General features: G+C 43.5%; 1 protein-coding gene across 2 annotated transcripts in view; it reads left to right on the top strand.

Moving 5' to 3' along the window:
- Window positions 1-1775: 1775 nt before the first annotated feature.
- The window catches only part of eml2 (EMAP like 2), a gene marked incomplete at its 5' end in the record, with an annotated part of 78511 nt that continues 67329 nt past the window's right edge, over window positions 1776-12957 (top strand). The window contains one exon of one of the 2 annotated variants that reach the window (XM_084313592.1): window positions 1776-1851. In XM_084313592.1, coding sequence (XP_084169718.1) covers window positions 1776-1851 — 76 coding nt within the window. Of the gene's footprint in view, window positions 1852-9029; window positions 9249-12957 lie in introns of those variants that run through there. The other variant, XM_084313593.1, reaches the window with a different exon arrangement.

A 12957-nucleotide genomic window follows, 5' to 3' on the forward strand; every position in this document is an offset into this window, starting at 1 on the left:
TTATGTATTTAACAACATAATTAGACATTATGTCTCTGCGATGTGGTCCTTGTCATCCTTTTTTTCCTTCATATCCACTAGATGGAGATCGGATTAAAGCACTGATATTCAGGATCTAGTAATCTTGAAAAGTCTGAATCTGGATCAGGGTGATCCTATCCTGGATTGCTTTGAAATACCGGGACAAATTCTGGCCGAGTTGTCTGATCCTGGATCACAAAAAATGGGATTTAAAAATCTGATCGGATCAGATAGGGATAAAAGAAAAAATTGAACTCCTGGGCCGAATATAAGCTCCTTTTGAGTCTCTCTGCACTGGCCATGAGACTCCGATAGCGCTTGCCTGACCGCAGCAGTGCAAAGAGGCAGTTGTTTGGATGGCTAGAGTCTTTGACTATTCTCCGCCTGATGTAAATGTCGACAGTCTGAGAGCCAATCTGAGCAGATATTTATTGATGATTTAATCCAGAATTCCACAAGATTCAGTACTATAGTGGGAAGATAACAGAGCAGAGAGTGAAGCCTATGAGAATAGTCAGACTCATTACTATTCATTATCTCATTGGGCTCACTTCTAGAGAATCATAGAACATTCGTGAAATCTAACTGTGGTGTGGGGATGGCTGGTTTAAGCAGCCACACCTGGCCTGGGTCAGGCTAAGTAAGAGCCAAGAGTAGGAGTGGCTGTGCACCTGTTGCACATTGAGGCAATCAGCGTCTCCCCAAACACACCAGAGAAGAGCCATTTGTATTGACAACATGTTCTTCCATCTGCTCTGGCTTGTAACATCTTCCCACACTTCTTCAATAAAGGTCTGTGTTTGTACCTCTTCGCTGGTGTCTGTGTCAGAAAGCGCTAGAAAAAAAATTTTTTGTGGACTATGTAAACACGTTTGTATTGACTAGTGTTGCATTAACTATTCCCAATTCTGCTGGGGATCCCCTGGAACCCCATCAAGTACCCCTGGGGCCCTGGCGGTCACTGGACGGTCTACCGTCTGGACCCCACTTTGAGAACCACTGTGCTGGAGGGTGGGGGGACACTTGGACCAACCAACCAACAGAGCAAAATACTACAGGGTCTATTTACCCACTGGGTCGTCTTACCTCACTCTCCTGACTCCTTTAGGCCTACACACAGTCTACGAGCTCTATTGGGCTTCGTACAAAGCTCGTCAATTGAGCTAGTAGGTTGGCATGTTGATGATTAAACACTAAAGTAATTAAATTAGTTAAATCGAAGTATGTCGACGTTTAGCATAGCTAAAGGGGGGGGGGGCAAAATGCAGATCACGTGGTGTTGCTAAGTCACGTGGGGGTTGAGCAGGTATCACTTTAGAGCGCGTGGTGCGCGTCGCGTCGCGTCGCGCCAGGTGTAGACTGCGCCTTACTATGAATTATTAACCGATGATGCACAGAGACGCCGCTAACTGAAACCAAACTCTCCTGTTATGAAATATTTACTCTAGGGTAATAATACACAGCAATAACATCGGAGTTTGATGATGCCACGCAGGCGGTCTAGGCGCAAGTGTGAACATTGCTAACAAAATACAGTAATGCTTTCACTCCGCCGCCGTTCCAAACGGCTGATCAACCCGGTGCCGGTAGAGAGGCTGTTGCTATAGTAACAGCGGTAGGCAGAGCAGACGGGCTGTAGTAGAGGGAGAGGGGGAGCGAGAGAAGGTAAAGGTGTTGGTTTTCTGAGCGTGGATAAGCCAGAGGAGGGGGTTAATAAAGTGTGAACCGGAGAGGAGACGTTTGCAGAGAGAGAGATGTCGGAGAGGGTGGCTTCGTGTGGAAGTCTGTATGACAGCACCAACCTGCTGCTACAGTACTGCAACAACAATGGTAAGGCTGCTTCTCATCTTTCATTAATATAATAGACACAAAATGATCTCACAAATCGTGATGTAGCCTGCTGCTGATTCAGATCGCTACCTTTACCGCACCTGCTGCTGAAGTGTTGTGTACCACGGCTCTCTCTCTCTCTCTTGCCATCAGACGTGGCAGCTGATTGACACAGGAGGACCATCAGACAGATCAGAGCACCCCTTGTGTTAGAATGGACGGGATGGACATGGAATGATTGATTGATTGAAAATGTTATTAACAGATTGCAGAATGGGTACAATACAGTACGGCTCAATACACACAATTGTTAAGGGGAGGCAGACCAGAGAAAGACTTTCGTCTTGTTTACATCGGGGTCCCCCATTTTCAATTCATCATAAACACATCAATGTTCTCAGCTGCGTGTGCACTGGTTTACTATATTGTGCACCTGTGGCTCAGTTTGACTGTAATAAACCGACTGGACCACGTACAGTATGTATCACAGAACCGTAGCCCATGGTATTCTACTGTCTAGGAATAGAGATAGGCTAATGTTAGGAGCCGAGTTGCAGTGACACAAATCACAAATGTATGTACAAATCACACCGTTTGCAGTCTGATTATGTGATATCATCAGTATCACCCCCTAGGCTAACCAGCATTGTGATTTAGCTGAAGCTTTTAAAGTTGATGGACCTAGAATGACTCCTGAGGGAAACACTACTCCTCTCTCACTGTCCCACCTGTGTGCATGTGCTCACATCATCTGCTCTGCCAGGGCCTGCTTTGAATAAATGGAAATGAGATGATATCTTTTGTGACAGTGTCAGTGAATGGAGGATTAATAGTCGAGCTCACCTTGCTCTCTCTCTCTGTCAGGTGAAACGATTGAAGTACTGTAGGACTTTGTTTCACTGTTTCAAACAAAGCGCAGCTGTTTTACATGGAGGAAAGGGGCGACTTGTCTGCTGTAATTAGTATTTGGCCCTAGTTGCCAGACTTATGGTTGCTTTTCATATATATTCTTCATAATCCCCCAATTTAGCTGTTTGTTTAGGCTACATTTAAGCTTTTTGCACATGTACTGTAGCTAGTATGCAATGTATGACATAGTGGAAAATAAAGTGTTTATGAAAACAAACGAAAGGATACAGTAGGTGGAAGTTCTGTTTGTCTGCAATCCATGCAGTTTACAGGGTGGACGGGCAGACGGCCATATTGAGTGACAGATGGGGAGCCAGTGAGGGGTCATATTGTCTGGTCTGACCACCGCTCGCACGCATACTCATATTTTCCATGATCCAGCCTACATCGTATTGATAATACAGATGGAAGCCACTTTATCGTCACCGATCCACCTTCGACGTAATGAGATTTACATTCTATTCTATAAAGATCCATGAGCGAGCATGTCTTACCCGTCTCAGCAGACTGTGCTGTCCGTGCCGATCAGTGGGACCCAACATATTGGGTGACATGTGGAGGTCCAGGGAGGTCTCGTGGAGTGGGCCTGCCTGACCGCGACTTGACCTTCCTACATGCCAGGGCTCCGCAGGGTGTCTTTTGGACCAAGCCAGTATTCAGTTTATTATTTTAGTTTTATTCAGTTTAATTTTTAACAGTAGAGAATGACGGGAAAGAGGAGAGATTGGAGTCATGGGACATGTGATTGAGACACATGGACGAATCCATTAGAGATCTACAGTAACTTGCTGATATGTGTGAAAAATGCAGCAAATCAAGTAAATTTGCATTGATTTCTGGCATGTTAAGACGTGTTTCCTGGTATCGGATTGTAGTATCGTGGAAATTCTCCGATATCAATACCCTATTTTAGGCTGGTATCGGATATTGGTGCATCCCTAATAGCCGTGGCATCTCTGTTGCTGGGACTAGCCTACTGTACTGTCCTGACTAGCCTACTGTACTGTCCTGACTAGACTACAAGGGGATGTAGTTGAAACTCTTTAAGTTGATAGAAAGGCACAGGGTGGAATGTATTCACTCTGATGGAGGGAAATACAAACTAACAATATACTGTAGTTAAGCCATAACATATGAGAGGGAGTGCTAGGCTATGTTGGGTTGGTAGTGCCTATTGGAACCTATTGGTGTGTACATTGGTACTGTTTGAGCGCTGATCGAATTACATCCTTAGTTAGCACAGAGTATCAAAAACTGACTTGAGTGTCGAATGGTGATTTTATTTCCAGATGCAGGATATCTGCGGGGTATTACAAATTCTTAAAGTATTAAATTCATAATTCTCAATTTAAGGCTTTAAAAAGTCTTACATTTAATTTGCACGGGTATAACAATTAATTGGGGGGCAGCCTGGCTGTCAGGAGATGAAATAATATTAAATAGGCCTATATGAAATATGTTTGTATTCAAGTCTTGGTGCATCTGGCGAGAGCCTGTATGGAACACACAAGAATTAAAATTGACGCGCAAGTGCAGCCGCCAGTTCAGTGTTATTGTGTTTTTTTTGTGCTAGTATGGTCGTGAAATTAGTATAAAATGTTGCTCTAAGTGGTATTAAAAAGGTCTTGAGTCTTGAATTTAACTTGTTGAAACCTGCAGATACCCTGAGTTAGCAGGTTTGTAGTCTGTCATCTCGCTTCTTCCGTTGACTTACTGAGCGTTCTATTGTTTTGGTTGTTTTGGCCTACTATGGCTATTCTGCAAGCAACATGGATACTGAAAAAGAGAAACACTCATGAAAGTCACATAAGCGCTCACACAGCCCATCGTCTATGACGTCGTCCATCGGCACAATATACACTGAAGCATTTGAGAAGTTTTCGCTTGTATCTAATTGAAAAAAGTATCGTATTGCAGAAAGACGTGTTTTCAAACTATACCCAGTCCTGTGTAAGAACGAGGCCATCGGCCATGATGATATACCATGATATAACACAACCTCATTCAGCCTATTGTGTTGCCTTTACACAACAAATATATAATCCTTTCTAGCAACGACAATAAAAGACAAGCTTTTGGTTTTGATAATTACATTTTGATCCTCGGATGATGTGCAACGGGTGACCAATGTGTAGTGAATTTCCCCTAGGGGATCAATAAAGGAATATCTTATCTTATCTTAATTACAGTAATTACATGTAGCCAAGGCGGAGTGACACCGCTCAAGTTCCAGTGTTGCAGTTCTGAGTGCAGCACTACCGCCTGCCAAACAGCTCTGCCTTATTAGTTTGTAAGAAAATCCATGTATAGGCTACACACTAAGGTGACAACATAAGGTGAGATCCCTCCCTGTCTGCCTTTTAAATCCAGGTTAAAAACCTACCTGTTTACCCAGCAGGCCTTTTAGCTTTTAAACTGGGCTTTTTTTTTGCCTGGATACTATAGTCTGATCTCACACCTACCCTGTTTTATGTTGTGTATTTTTATTTTATTTTATGTATTTCTACTTTTTTTTTTACCATACTTTTTGTTGTATTTGTAGTGCTTTTTTTTTTTACCATGTTTACTGTGTTTTTTTTTAGCCTATAGTGCCATTTATATGTACAGCACTTTGGTGCAACAGCAGTTGTTTTAAATGTGCTTTAGAAATAAAACGTACTTACTTACAGTATCACAAATAACGAAATATTAAAGGAACACACCAACTTTTTGGGAAATTAGCTTATTTGCCATCTACCATGGAGTTAGACAAGCAGATGCATACCCTTTTCTTCTCTGTGCATGCATTAGGCTTAGGGAACAGCCGCACCGTTAGCCTAGCTTAGCGTCATTCACTGGAAGTAGGTGTGCCAGTGTAGCCTAGGTCACAACATGTTTACAGGAACATTTTGGAGTGTATTTCGTGTCTGTTGGGAACTAGGCTAGTGAATGCCGTTAAGCTAGGCTAATGGTGCGGCTGTTCCCTAAGCCTAATGCATGCACAGAGAAAAGGTATATATCTGCTTGTCTAACTCCAGGGTAGATGGCAAATACGCTAATTTCCCCAAAAAATTGCTTGTTCCTTTCAGCTCATCTGAACATTTACGCAGTGATACATATAGTTATCAGAAAAGTAAACAGTCTTATCTTTTCTGCGTAAGTAAACGATATCTTTATGGCTCCCATGCATCATCATTTCCATGGACACACTGAATAAACAAGAGTTTTTATTAAAAGCTTTTAGCTTATTATATGTACGACATAAAATGAATGAATTATTATTTGTTCTTTTACTACTTTTTAGTTATTATTTGAGAAGTAAGATAATATGATTAATAATATTTATTCAATATGTTATTTCATTTTTGAAAATGAGTTCAGACAATCGGTTGCGCCGGCTGGTCTACTTCCTGACTGTTTGGGAAGAGATGTTGGACAGTGGAACGACTCCAAAGTCCAACTCTCTACGCTGCTCTCTCTACGTGTCACACAATCACAGTTTACTGCGGCGGACCGAAATAAATGCTCTATATACAAACGAATCCTCTGCCACCTGTAACCCTGCGTGTGCTCCATACATCTGTGGCTGTCGGAGCCTGCTTTGAATACATGGACAGACATATTCAGTACGGTGCTGGACGGCAGCAGGTGGGACGTCAGTAGAGGAGCAGGGAGCCGTCTGAGAATAGAATAGAACGGAAGAGAATACCTTTGTTCCCAGGTTACTTTAGACAAATTGGAATCGAGCCAGTTTGTTATTTGAGGATGCTATGTTAGACCCTTAAAAAGCTGTGGCGCTGGCGGCTGGGTGGCGCAGCGGACATTGCGCTAGTCACCAACGCAAGAGACACCGGGTTCGACTCCGGCTGTCGGCGTTGCCTCCCGCTTGGGCCAGCCGTCATACTAACTCAATTGGCAGAGTTAGCGGGTGGAAGTCGATGAGTGGTAATCTGGACGTTGTGGACAGCGACTCCTACAGGTCGGTTGGGGGACGCCTGCACAGCAGAGACAGGAAATGGCGGGGGTAGTGTGAGCCTCTCACACGTTACACCTCGCCAATGAGAGTCCGCGCTGGCAGGTGAAAAGATGTGACAGGCTACCTCCACATGTATCGGAGGGGACACGTGATGCAAGGCTTCTATCCTCCCTACAACCGGCCAGTGGGGGGCATATGCGAGCAACGTTCAAGACAGGGGAGGGGAGAATTGGCACAGCGAAATTGGGATGAGAGAAAAATAGAAAAAGAGGAGAAAAAAAAGTGGATAAAAAAAATAAAGCTGTGGTGCTGATTTAGGAGCGGTTATTATCAGTAGTGTGGAGTTGCAGCCATCGGTTATACTGTAACTCGGGTAGAAGGGGGGGGGGGGGGGGGGGGTTGGTGTTGTAAACAGACATGGACAGCATCTGTCTTCCCTCCTAACGGCCATCACCTGGTTTGTAACTGAAACCCATTACCTTACCCTCTCTTGCTCCCTTCCTTCCCTTCTTCCTTACATCCTTCCTCCCTTCTCTCCATCCTGCCTTCCTTCTAGGATGACGTGACTAGAGTTGTCATAAACCCATTAGGACATGTCCTCCACTGGGAGACGAAGTGTGTTGTTGGACATAGCGTCGTCTCCTGGAGCTGGATCTGTTTCACGGGAATGTTGTTGGGAAGCCTTCCATACTTGTCATCCTGGCTCTTCTTTCTTTCTTTCTTTCTTTCTTTCTTTCTTTCTTTCTTTCTTTCTTTCTTTCTTTCTTTCTTTCTTTCTTTCTTTCTTTCTTTCTTTCTTTCTTTCTTTCTTTCTTTCTTTCCTTGTGTTCCTCGTTGTCATGTGTCCTTCAAGTTTCAAGTTTCTTTATTAGTTGTCATACAGAAATACAGGATACTTTTGTATGAAATGCTTTTTTCTGTTTTGCTCCTGAGAGTGTGCTAAGTAAAAATAGATAATTATCAAAAGTATAATAAGTATAAAATAGAAAGTCAAGTACTTAAACAAGTGTAAACAAGACAAACATTTTCAATATACATGTACAATATACAATTCAGAGTAGTTACAATATAAATGGGATGAGGTAAATGGGATGAGGTAGCTTGTGGTGCCACCTTGTGGTGGTAAGGTAAGGTGCAAGGCTTGGCTATGTGCAGTGAGGTATGAGTTGCCAATAAATATAAAGTGTGTTAGTGTCTAAAGTGTGTAAAGTGGGTGCTACAGTGAGTTGTCTATTTCAAGTGGGTGTGTACGTATGTGTGCTGTGAGTGTGTTTGTTGGTTTGTTACATAGTGTTAATTGTCATTGAGCATCCTGATGGCCTGGGGATAGAAGCTCCTTCTGAGTCTCTCTGTGCTTGCCATGAGACTCCTGACCACAGCAGTTCAAAGAGGCAGTTGTTTGGGTGGCTAGAGTCTTTTATTATTCTCTTGGCCTTATTCTTGCAACGCTTGTTGTAAATGTCTTGGAGAGTGGGAAGCCCACCTCCAATTGTGCGTTCGGCTGAACGGGCCACTCTTTGTAGTCTGCTACGGTCTTGTGCGTTTTCTGTCAGTTTTGAGTCCTGTAACCAGAGACCTACTGGTCATCAGATCTGGTGGCCTTGACCACCTGCTCACATGGTCAACACAGACACAAACACAAACTATAATTTACATACCCCTTTTTCAACTATTGATTACTGTAATTTACAACCAATATGGTATATTATATCAAGCATGATGTCAAGCTAAATACCCCTATCTTCTTTAACAGTGTGTGTGTATGTGTATTTCATTTAGTTATTTTGTGTGTTTTCATGCACATTATGCATACATAAGGGTGGTTTGTGTGTGCTACTTATGTATGCATATCTGTGCTGCGTGTGTGTCATTGATCCCAGACTAGCGACAGCCTCTGCAGTATCACTTCCTGGTATTGCCTGGCTGTGCTGATCCTGCTGCTGATGTGTGTGTGTGTAAGGGTGGGGGGGGTCTGGCCCTGAGCCAAACTCCACCCTCCAATCTCTTCTCTGGAGAGGAGAGGGGGACTGGGAGAGAAGGGGTGGAGGGAGAGCGGATGTGAGAACGTCCTGGGACAGAGGAGGGGGGGGGGGGGGGGGGGGCAAAATAGGGAGGTAGCAGCAAGGGAGTGAGGGGAGGAGGAGGGAGTGGTCCAGGGAAGCATGGTGGGGGCTACAGAGTAGGAGGAGATGATGGGAGGATAGAGAGGAGAAGGGTGAGAGAGGGAGTGAGAGAGATAAAGATTGTGTTTATGTGAGAGAGAGAGAAGGAGGAAGCACTGGCTGTATGCAGTGGGAAGGGCTAAGCGCGTGGAGTTTTGAAGCCTCTGGGGGGTAACGGCAAGTGGACAGACTGCTGACTGACTGACTGACTTGTTTGCTTGGCTGACTGACTGACTGACTTGTTTGCTTGGCTGACTGACTGACTGACTGACTTGTTTGCTTGGCTGGCTGACTGACTGACCCACTGGCTGGCTGGGTGGCTGGCTGTCTGGCTGGAGGAGTGACTAGGCGGTTCTGTGGCATGATGACAGGTACAGTAGGCTCCACTCACTGCACCATGAATATTTGATCAACCTTCAGTTGCGCCTGCATCAACCTTGCATCATCCTCTCTCTCCCAGGAACACACACACACACACACACACACACACACACACACACACACACGCACACACGCACACACAGGGCTCATCCGTCCATACTTCCCTCCCTTTATCCATCTCTATACCTCCCTCCCTCTCCCCTCCCTTTAATCCTCCTTCCTTATTTCTCCCTGGTCATAATTATAATAGCCATACATTCATCATCTCACTGTCATGCTCTGTAAGTTACTGTAACTAACTACTGCTTAACAGCTTAGTCTGTCCTCTGCTGCTCTGGCTGAAAGGGAAAGTTATCTAGCAGTAGGCATTGTAATAGGATATCATTGATGTGCAACAGTTTTAGTACTGTGTGTGTGCACGCGCAGGCAATGTGCTTTGAGCAGTTCTGTCTGTCTGTCTGTCTGTCTGTCTGTCTGTCTGTCTGTCTGTCTGTCTGTCTGTCTGTCTGTCTGTCTGTCTGTCTGTCTGTCTGTCTGTCTGTCTTTCTTTTCTCTCACCTCCTGTGTTTCTTTACCTGAGAGGGAGAGGTCCAGATGTAATTAGGGATGCAACGATGCCACTTTTCCACTGCCAATACCGATTCCGAGTCAGTATCGGATACAAAGTACAGACTCCATCCATCTCTTTTACTAAACTGTATATACTGTAGACAGACAGTTCAGGGTCATTGGACAAAAATGAGATATACTGTATATATAATCCATGTCTATCTATAGAGAGATCTAACATGCATCTCTATGCGTTAGACATTCAACAAATGAAGTCTCTTTGCTTTCTAGTTACATGGTTCTAGGTGTGGGGCTTTAGCATCTGGGGAATTCTTCAATGCAGGTACCCAGTGTTAGCCTGCTATCTGGTGCGTCCCCAGATTTAATGTTAAGTCATCATGGTACAGCTAGCCTACTTTTAGCCACATCTGATTCTAGTGCAGCAGTGGAGCTATAAGCAACAGGGGACATGGCCACTAGACTGCTGCTCAGCTGTTTTTAGTCTGGAACAAGGTCTGTTCAGAGGCAATACCTGGGATGTAATGTCTGTTGGTCTGTTCAGAGGCAGCACCTGCAGTCTACTGTGTGGAGGCAGTACCTATGATCTAATGTCCACTGTTCAGGGGCAGTACCTACTACCTATGATCTAATACTAATGCAGTGGTTCTCAACCTTTTTACACCAAGTACCACCTGAGAACGTAGCTGGCTCTCCAAGTACCACCATATGACCGACGTTAAAATACAGTCTATTCAGCTATGCACAGTTCACGCAGGAGGCAAATGTATTCCTAATAGCATTATTTATTGTTAACTTTTGTCAGACACAGCCACAATGTACAAAGGGTTAGCACTAGAACTAGCAAACTCTTCCACACAACTCATACAATGCAAGGGGCATTGAGAACATAATAACTAACATTCTCACACAGCAAGTGAGAAAATTAAGAACAACTGTTCTCTCTCTCTCACTCTCACACAGCAAGCAATTGTCCTTCCTTCTCTCTCTCTCTCTCTCTCTCTCTCACACACACACACGCACACACACACACACACACACACACACACACACACACACACACACACACACACACACACACACACACACACACACACACACACACACACACACACACACACACACACACACACACACACACACACAGCATGTTGTTGTCCATTGACAACTCACATAAGCAGGGCCGGACTGGGGAAATAATTCAGGCTGGGAAATATAGTGTGAAATATAGCCCCAGTCAGGCCACTTTCTAAGTGGGGGTCCCCCACCAGGAATTATTTTGTTACAAAGACTTAATTTTCTGCATTCTGGTGCAGGACTTTTTTTTTTTTTTAAATGTACCCTTTAAATGCCAGTGTTTGTGATGGGCATCACAAATTATTGTAAAAAAGAAAAAACATATTCAATACATTTTTGAATTGTAATCCTTTAAATGCCAGTGTGTGTGATGGCATCACAAATTATTGTTAAAAAAACACACAAAGTAAAATATTTTCAATAGATCAAATGCAAAGTACATTTCTCTGGGGGGGATTATTACAGGCTAGGCATGTGTCAATGATTAGCAACAACACAGATTTTGATGGATTTTTTGTAATGTCAGATTTAACTCTTTTCAGAATATTTCAGAGTATTTAATTTTTTTATCTGACATTACAAAAAAATCTAAAAATAAAAATGGTTATGATCAGGGCTGAAGTTGAATAAAATATTTATGACTGTTTAGACTGCAATACTCTCTGTCACAGTGATCTCCTGGTTGTTCCCCACCTAGGTTATCTAACTATCGCACCGCCGCAACTAGAAACACTGGCCTGGCCTGCTTCTAAGTTCAGTGGCCTGACTGCAAAAAAATAAATAAAATAACTTTATTTTTTATTTTTTATAAATCTTTTCAAGTACCACCAGCAGTACCACCAAGTACCACTAGTGGTACGCATACCACAGGTTGAGAACCACTGATCGAATGTCCACTGTTCAGGGGCAGTACCTATTACATATGATCTAATGTCCACTGTTCAGAAGCAGTACCTATTACATATGATCTAATGTCCACTGTTCAGAAGCAGTACCTATTACATATGATCTAATGTCCACTGTTCAGAAGCAGTACCTATTACATATGATCTAATGTCCACTGTTCAGAAGCAGTACCTACTACCTGATCTAATGTCCACTGTTCAGAAGCAGTACCTACTACCTATGATCTAATGTCCACTGTTCAAAAGCAGTACCTACTACCTATGATCTAATGTCCACTGTTCAGAAGCAGTACCTACTACCTATGAGCTAATGTCCACTGTTCAGAAGCAGTACCTACTACCTATGATCTAATGTCCACTGTTCAGAAGCAGTACCTATTACATATGATCTAATGTCCACTGTTCAGAAGCAGTACCTATTACATATGATCTAATGTCCACTGTTCAGAAGCAGTACCTACTACCTATGATCTAATGTCCACTGTTCAGAAGCAGTACCTACTACCTGATCTAATGTCTACTGTTCAGGGGCAGTACCTACTACCTATGAGCTAATGTCCACTGTTCAGAAGCAGTACCTACTACCTGATCTAATGTCCACTGTTCAGGGGCAGTACCTACTACCTATGAGCTAATGTCCACTGTTCAGAAGCAGTACCTACTACCTGATCTAATGTCCACTGTTCAGAAGCAGTACCTACTACCTATGATCTAATGTCCACTGTTCAGAAGCAGTACCTATTACATATGATCTAATGTCCACTGTTCAGAAGCAGTACCTACTACCTATGATCTAATGTCCACTGTTCAGAAGCAGTACCTACTACCTATGATCTAATGTCCACTGTTCAGAAGCAGTACCTATGATCTAATGTCCACTGTTCAGAAGCAGTACCTACTACCTATGATCTAATGTCCACTGTTCAGAAGCAGTACCTACTACCTATGATCTAATGTCCACTGTTCAGGGGCAGTACCTATGATCTAATGTCCACTGTTCAGGGGCAGTACCTATGATCTAATGTCCACTGTTCAGGGGCAGTACCTATGATCTAATGTCCACTGTTCAGGGGCAGTACCTATGATCTAATGTCCACTGTGGGGAGCCACGGTTGTAGGTTAATTGGGAAACTATTCTGTAGAGGCAAAA

This window comes from Notolepis coatsorum (assembly GCF_963971535.1).
Source record: "Notolepis coatsorum genome assembly, chromosome: 1".
NCBI lineage: Eukaryota > Metazoa > Chordata > Actinopteri > Aulopiformes > Paralepididae > Notolepis > Notolepis coatsorum.